Raw genomic sequence first — 8,974 nt, forward strand, 5'->3', positions numbered from 1 at the left:
CTCAGTGTTCAACACCATAGAGCCCTCCAAGCTCATCACTAAGCTAAGGACGCGACTGCAAGGCGCTATGCAAACCAAGCTCATCATTAAGCTAAGGACCCAACCGCAAGGTGCAACATATTGTAGTGCGTACGGCTCAGTACATCACTGGGCCGAGCTACCTGCCATCCAGGACCTCTATACCAGGCTGTGACAGAGGAAGGACCTACATTTTTTTTAAAGACTCTAACTACCCAAGTCATAGACTGTTCTCTTTGCTACAGCACGGCAAGCAGTATTGATGCAACATGTCTGTGTCATGTGGAATGACGCTGGAGAGACGAAGCAGGTACGGGGAGTAAAACATTTAATTATAACAGACAGAGACGAGACAGGCACAGCGTCAACAAACAAATACAAAGACAAAAGACAATCAATGCAGCAGCAGGGAACAGAGCTAGTGAACTGACAAATATAGAGGAGGAAAAAAACAGGAGATAAGTGAATCCAGGTGAGTCCAATAATGCTGACGCGAGTGACGAGGAAGGGCAGGTGTGAGTGATGGATGGCAGGAGCGTGTGATGCAGGGTAATCTGGCGTCCTCAAGCGCCAGAGGAAGGGAAGAGTGGGAGCAGACGTGACAGTCTGGAATCAACAGAACCCTGAACAGCTTCTACCCCAAGCCACAAGACAGCTACATAGTTAAATATAGTAGTTCATCAAACAGCTGCAGTACTCTGACAATTTGCATTGCACCAAATTTTTCGACTCATCACATATGCTGCTGCTACTATTTATTTTCTGTCACTTTATTCCTAGTTATATGTACATATCTACCTCAATTACCTGGTACCCTGTGTATGTAGCCAAGTTATTGTTAGTTATTGTGTATTTATTATTAAGTGTTTTACTTTTGTATTATTTCTCTATTTTCTTTCTCTCTGCATTGTTGGGAAAGTCCTGTGAGTAAGCATTTCACTGTTAGTCTACACCTGTTGTTTACGGTTTGGGAACTTGACCATGCTGGATGTTGAAGGCAGCTAACATTTCTTAACCCATATGCTATTATTAGAAAGACATTAACATTACAGTTAATGATTGATAACACGTTTTTGGCTGCTGCCCACAGCACTATAGTGGAGTGATACAGTATATTTAATATCTTTCAGATGGTGATGTTGATCAATAGATGACAGTCCTGGTACTTCTCGCCTTCATGAGAACTGGAGTTCTCCTCTGCTGTCTGACCATCCTCATCATCATCTACCTCATCTGGAAATAGATAAAGCTAAGGCCATTATCAATAGACTAAATGTAGTATGTTACTTGCTTTCGCCAAATCCCTGTGTATTCACTTATTGTATAATTATTAATCAATAGCACTGTGAACATTGATACTGACTTAAGTCGTTCTGTTTGAGTGAATGGGTCAGAGATTTTCATGAAGGAAAATAGTTGACGAAACTATTGAGATTACACCCAATTTCAATCTCTACTTTGTACTCTTGTTGAATACTTTAGGTTATGGGAAAGGCTATTAGCTTGTTAGTATTCTTCACATACTTCGCACATCTAACTGAGCGGCAGTGGTCTGGTGTTTATCATCCAGATGAACAGATGAGGTGTGAAAAGAGCGTGTGTGGTTTTGATGCACTGAGAGGTGTGGTGAGAGCTGAAGGCCAGTCTTCCTGTAGTGCTGGTTGTTTGTCTTCAGCAGAGAGAGGGTGACGCATGAAATGTCTACTGTCTCTATTACTGTCAACCACCCGTCAAATCACCCACGCGTTTCTACTTACACATGTCCCGTAGTGTAAAAGTGACCTGGTTATTTTGAGCAGGCACACTCTTAGAAAATAAGGTCCTACCTAGAACACAAAAGGGTTATTTGGCTGTCCCATAGGAGCACCCTTTGAGGAACCCTTTTTGGTTCCAGGTAGAACATTTTCAACAAATAAAATGTGTTGGGTGGGTGGGCTCAGAGACAGAGAGAGACAGAGACACTCCCCCAGTGTTAGTCTGAGAGGCCCGGTGATTTTCACCTCAGCAGATCTCACTCATCACTGAGCTGCTCCTCCCTGTCACTCACAGCACAGGAAGTGATGCGTTACTAATGGGCAAATAACATGATAAGCAATCTTGTGACAGTTTTGATTAAACACATTTTATTAAGTAATCAATGTAATAAAATTGTCCTATGCTAGGTACTTGTTCTTTACGACTAACTAAACACAGTGATCTAAACTAATTTAAACAGATTAAACTGTTGTGGTTTGAGTCTAACTCCCCCTCTCTGACCACCCCTGTACCACTGAGCTGTGTGGCCCTGAAGTACAAAGCACAGAAACTACAGAGATATTTACTGATTTACATTTCAATACATTTGATTTAACTACTCATACAATATAGGAAGATTTAAACTTGTATTCAAAGATATGGCAAACAACTTGTCCTCCTCTCCACCCTCCACTTTGTCATCTTGTAGCAGCATATACTACATGGGGGTCTAGCTCCTTCTCTCTTCTTCTCTCCCTCTTCTTTTTCTTGGAGGTGAAATTCAGGGCAGCATAATTCAGTGTATCAGTATCTTGGTTCTGTACATTTGGAAACACCATGAAATACAAATATAATTTAAACTGTTTCTGAATTGCTCATATTTTCAAAATAATGTCACTGAACAAATAGCATTTACCTGATCATTTTGTGGTCGTCTTTGCGAGTCAGGTCCTGAATATGATATTAACAGAGATGAGAGAAGATATCAACTGATCATTCCATTGTAGTGCGAACATTATAACTTTTACTGACTCAATTCTCAGTATACAGTATGTCAGGGGTACGCAACACTGTTCCTGCAGTGCCACAGGTATTGCAGGATTTTGTTCCAAATAAGCACCACACCTTCCTAACTAAGCTAATTGATCAGTTCAATGATTGCCTAAATTCAACACACCTGGTCTTCCAGGTTGGTTAAATTAAAACATGAGGTGCGGCAGCACTCCAGGACTATGGTTGCCTACCCCTGCAGTATGTCATGTGAAACATTTTCACTATGTAAGTGTAGTTAATAGCAGGCCCCATATTAAATGGGCTCCATACCTGTGTTGAGTCTGTTTGAATCTCGTCTGACCTTGAGGACCAGGATGAGGATGATTATCAATAGAACAGCAGTTAGAACACCCAGGATCACAACCAGTAGGAAGAGCTTCATGGTTCCATCTTCCTCTCCTACAAAACAGATTTAAATTAGAATCAGAACTATACAAACTTTTATCCTTTTGCTACCAATTCAGAATGGAGAAATGTCAGGTCGCAATAAGATGCTGTTGTACTTTATTTTTATTCTGTGGTACTTTCAAGGTACATCATATTAATTCATTTCTGAAAGATTCTCACTTAATATTACAGAATGAACATACCTTTTTCATAGTGCCCTGTAGGGTCCTTGTCATAATCTTTGTGACCTTTTGAACAATTGGGTGAGTTAAATATTCTACTGTTATTCAAACTGTTATACAATAGTATTGTATCTCCAACATAAGTCAAAATTATATCTGATACCTAGGATAATTGTTTGTGCATTTGGTGTCATAGCAGACAATTTATTGAAAAGATTACCTTGGACCTTCAGGACAGTCGCGTTGGTGAAGATGAAATAGTTATCCAACATTCCACAGAAGTACAGACCAGAATCAGCTACATCCACCTCTGTGATTCTGAGAAAGGTAGTTCTATTGGTGATTAACATTTTCATATGATTGCCATGAAATCCATTTTGATGATGAACAGTTGGCAGAGAGCTCCACATAGACGTGATGCACAGGGGTTCTGAGCTGTTGACTTGCTTGAACCAGCCAATGTGTCCCGTTTTTTTAAGGACATTGATGCACTGCAGGGTGACATTTTCCCCTGAATGGACCACCATTAAGTGTGGCGGAGAGACAGACACAACATGGGTCAGATCTGAAAGAGAGAGAACGAAAGTTAAGAAAGAGTTGTGAGTAAAAGGTATTCTTCATGCACATTACATACACACCTAAACACAGTCACAACTTTGTGAGAGTCCAAATCTATTGATGAATCACAAAATCGGAATTGAGGACGCAGTAACTTACAGAAGCTGCAGAGGACGAGAATTGGCACATTTATGCGTTCCATTCTGTGTTTAGATCTACACTGCCAGACCATGAATGAAGGACTGAATCTTCAAATAAGAGAGATGAAAGTAATTTGTGATTATGGGCGGGACATAGTATGACAACCATAGCTGTACACAATGACCACAGATAAAAATGATCTTATCACTAACCACTGATGTTCCACTCTTGCATTTGGTTTAATAGACAGAATGATAAGATATTTTAATTATAGAGTGTAGTTTATCATCATGGTTCCCAGAATTATCAATTGTAAATACTAAGAATTGATGAAATGTATTCCAACAGACCAGTTAGTCAAACATATTTAGTCAATTTTAATGTAATAACCTTTGAAAAAGGTCTGGACGACAGTAAGTATTCCAAATCCAAATAAACTCAGCAAAAAACGAAACATCCTCTCACTGTCAACTGCATTTATTTTCAGCAAACATGTAAATGTTTGTATGAACATGACATAATTCAATAAGAGAGACATAAACTTAACAAGTTCCACAGACATGTGACTAACAGAAATTGAATAATGTGTCCCTGAAAAAGGCATGGGGTCAAAATCAAAAGTAACAGTCAATATCTGGTGTGGCCACCAGCTGCATTAACCTGTTATGGCTAGGGGGCAGTATTTTCACGGCTGGATAAAAAACGTACCCGATTTAATCTGGTTACTACTCCTGCCCAGTAACTAGAATATGCATATAATTATTGGCTTTGGATGGAAAACACTCCAACGTTTCTAAAACTGTTTGAATGGTGTCTGTGAGTATAACAGAACTCAAATGGCAGGTCAAAACCTGAGAGATTCCTTTACAGGAAGTGGCCTGTCTGACCATTTCTTGAACTTCTTTGCCATCTCTATCTTTTACAAAGGATCTCTGCTCTAACGTGACACTTCCTACGTCTTCCATGGGCGCTCAGAGCCCGGGAAAAACCTGAATATCGTCATCCCAGCCCCAGGCTGAAACACATTATCGCCTTTCTCAAGTGGCCGATCAAGGGACTGTGGGCTTAGGCGCGTGCCCTGGCCGCCCCCGTCTTTGTGATTTTTCCTCTGTTTGCCGAAAAGGAGATTCCCGGTCGGAATATTATCGCTTTTTAACGAGATAAATTGCATAAAAATTGATTTTAAACAGCGGTTGACATGCTTCGAAGTACGGTAATGGAATATTTAGAATTTTTTTGTCACGAATTGCGCCATGCGCACGACCCTGATTTACCATTTCGGATAGTTTCTGGAACGCACGAACAAAACGCCGCTATTCGGATATAACGATGGATTAATTGGGACCAAACCAACATTTGTTATTGAAGTAGCAGTCCTGGGAGTGCATTCTGACGAAGACAACAAAGATAATACCATTTTTGTTATAGTAAATCTGATTTTGGTGAAGGCTAAACTTGCCGGGTGTCTAAATAGCTAGCCCGTGATGGCTGGACTATGTACTTAGAATATTGCAAAATGTGCTTTCACCAAAAAGCTATTTTAAAATCGGACATATCGAGTGCATAGAGGAGTTCTGTATCTATAATTCTTAAAATAATTGTTATGCTTTTTGTGAACGTTTATCGTGAGTAATTTAGTAAATTGTTAGTAAATTCCCCGGAAGTTTGCAGGGGGTATGCTAGTTCTGAAGGTCACATGCTAATGTAAAAAGCTGTTTTTTGACATAAATATCTACTTGATTGAACAAAACATGCATGTATTGTATAACATAATGTCCTAGGTGTGTCATCTGATGAAGATCATCAAAGGTTAGTGCTGCATTTAGCTGTCTTCTGGGTTTTTGTGACATTATATGCTAGCTTGAAAAATGGGTGTCTGATTATTTCTGGCTTGGTACTCTGCTGACATAATCTAATGTTTTGCTTTCGCTGTAAAGCCTTTTTGAAATCGGACAGTGTGTTTAGATAAAGGAGAGTCTTGTCTTTAAAATGCTGTGAAATAGTCATTTGTTTGAAAAATTTAAGTTTTTGTATTTTTGAGGAATTTGTAATTCGCGCCACGCCTATCATTGGATATTGGAGCAGGTGTTCCGCTAGCGGAACGTCTAGATGTAAGAGGTTATTAAGTACTGCAGTGCTCCTCCTCATAGACTGCACCAGATTTGCCAGTTCTTGCTGTGAGATGTTACCCCACTTTTCCACCAAGGCACCTGCAAGTTCCCGGACATTTCTGGGGGGAATGGCTCTAGCCCTCACCCTCCGATCCAACAGGTCCCAGAAGTGCTCAATGGGATTGAGATCCAGGCTCTTCACTGGCCATGGCAGAACACTGACATTCCTGTGTTGCAGGAAATCACGCACAGAACGAGCAGTATGGCTGGTGGCATTGTCATGCTGGAGGGTCACTACAAAATTCTGCTTTAATACGGTTGGATGGCCGGTGCCTTCTATCGAGCTTCTGAGGGCCTAGCCAATGTGGCGCTATCTACCTACATTTCTTCCCAGAGACAACCAAAGAAAAATCCTGGTTGGACCTTTTTTCTCCTCAGTTTAAACCTGTCCTTTTTAACACAAACTGAAGAGATTAAATCAGGATGTCATTGAAAAGAAGAATATAATCAGAATATCACTGAAATATTATTGAATAGATCAAATAGAAATTAAAACTAGATATATATTTCAAATATACAACACTTACTTCATAAATCCTTGGGCCTTCTGAGCTCCCCAATCCTTAAAGGGGAGTGGGTTGTTAAGACAACAATATCTATTCTCTGAAAATAAACCTTTAGTGCATTACATTTGAAAGCATAGATCTTAGCCTGTTGGGGCTAGGGGGCAGTATTTTCACGGCTGGATTAAAAAAAACGTACCCGATTTAATCTGGTTACTAATCCTACCCAGTAACTAGAATATGCATACTTATTATATATGGATAGAAAACACCCTAAAGTTTCTAAAACTGTTTGAATGGTGTCTGTGAGTATAACAGAACTCATTTGGCAGGCAAAACCCTGAGACATTTTCTGACAGGAAGTGGATACCTGATGTGTTGAATTACCTTTAAGCCTATGCCATTGAAACACACAGGGGTTGATTAATGTTTTGGCACTTCCTATTGCTTCCACTAGATGTCACCAGCCTTTACAAAGTGTTTTGAGTCTTTTACTGTGAGATCTGACCGAACAAGAGACTTGGAACGGTGATGGCCGATTAGACTCTGGCGCGCGAGTTCATGTTGGGTACCCTCGTTCCAATACGTTATAAAAGAGAATGCATTCGTCCACCTTGAATATTATTCATGTTCTGGTTAAAAAGGCACTAATGATTTATGCTATACAACGTTTGACATGTTTGAACGAACGTAAATATATTTTTTCCCCTCGTTCATGACGAGAAGTCCGGCTGGCTTAGATCATGTGCTAACAACACGGAGCTTTTTGGACATAAATGATGAGCTTTTTTGAACAAAACTACATTCGTTATGGACCTGGGATTCCTGGAAGTGACATCTGATGAAGAGAATCAAAGGTAATGGATTATTTACATAGTATTTTCGATTTTAGATCTCTCCAACATGGCCGTTTGTCTGTATAGCAAAGCGTATTTTTCTGGGCGCAGTGCTCAGATTATTGCAAAGTGTGATTTCCCAGTAAGGTTATTTTTAAATCTGGCAAGTTGATTGCGTTCAAGAGATGTAAATCTATAATTCTTTAAATGACAATATAATATTTTACCAATGTTTTCTAATTTTAATTATTTAATTTGTGGTGCTGACTTGACTGCCGGTTATTGGAGGGAAACGATTTCCTGAACATCAACGCCATAGTAAACCGCTGTTTTTGGATATAAATATGAACTTGATAGAACTAAAAATGCATGTATTGTCTAACATAATGTCCTAGGAGTGTCTTCTGATGGAGATTGTAAAAGGTTAGTGCATCATTTTAGCTGGTTTTATGGTTTTGGTGATGCCTGTCTTTGAATTGACAAAACATTACACACAGCTATTGTCAATGTACTCTCCTAACATAATCTAACTTTATGCTTTCGCCGTAAAACCTTTTTGAAATCGGACAACGTGGTTAGATTAAGGAGATGTTTATCTTTCAAAGGGTGTAAGATAGTTGTATGTTTGAAAAATTTGAATTTTGACATTTATTTGGTTTCAAATTTGCCGCTCTTGAAATGCACCTGCTGTTGATAGGGTGCACCACGGGTGGCACGCTAGCGTCCCACATAGCCCCAAGAAGTTAGAAGATAAACACAATAGTGTCAGCCCAACAGGATGCTCAGCTCTGTCCATCCGGTCTCTTGTCATCTGAGTTAGGTCAAGCCACCACAGGGGCACTTATCCTACCTTCAGCATGTCATCGGTGTATACTGTGGAAACCTTGTAATCTGATGAAATGCTAAATGAGAACGCAGACTATACAATGCATCTCAGAAAGTAAATCAACTCATAGAAGTGTTGTTCTACAGAGGTAGACTTTTCCACTCAAGACACAGGTTTTTAAGAAGATGATAGCTATCAGGATGTTTGCACCACTGTGCACATTTTTTCTTCTTGGAGAGATGGGTATGTTTTATTTGCTTTTATTATGATGGCATGTTCAATATATATATATATATGATACAATTTATTTTGATTGAAACTCACAGACGCATTCCAATCTTGTATTTTAATGTATATATAACAGTTAATATATTTGTATAATATGTCTTTTCTTTAGTTGTAGTTCATGCACAAGCTCGGACTGAGCCCTCAGCTATGCAACAGGAGAGTGGTCTCATGTCAGCCAACGTTGGGGACACAGTGACTTTGCAGTGATTCTATGAAGGCGGCGTGGCCATGCATTTCTCCTGGTACAAGTAACCCTTGGGAGAAAAACCTCAGGTCA

The 8,974-nt window shown here is 39.6% G+C and overlaps 1 protein-coding gene across 1 annotated transcript; it reads right to left on the minus strand.

Moving 5' to 3' along the window:
* Positions 1-2,156: 2,156 nt before the first annotated feature.
* On the minus strand, positions 2,157-4,156 carry LOC106577679 (uncharacterized). Its single transcript, XM_014155996.2, has 6 exons — positions 4,092-4,156; positions 3,595-3,939; positions 3,396-3,440; positions 3,076-3,204; positions 2,669-2,703; positions 2,157-2,570 (listed from the first exon to the last, which is right to left on the minus strand). Exons 1-6 carry the CDS (start codon positions 4,132-4,134, stop codon positions 2,451-2,453), a joined length of 717 nt encoding a protein of 238 aa, XP_014011471.2. The 5' UTR covers positions 4,135-4,156; the 3' UTR covers positions 2,157-2,450.
* Positions 4,157-8,974: the final 4,818 nt, after the last annotated feature.

Source organism: Salmo salar, chromosome ssa18 (genome assembly GCF_905237065.1).
Source record: "Salmo salar chromosome ssa18, Ssal_v3.1, whole genome shotgun sequence".
Classification (NCBI taxonomy): domain Eukaryota; kingdom Metazoa; phylum Chordata; class Actinopteri; order Salmoniformes; family Salmonidae; genus Salmo; species Salmo salar.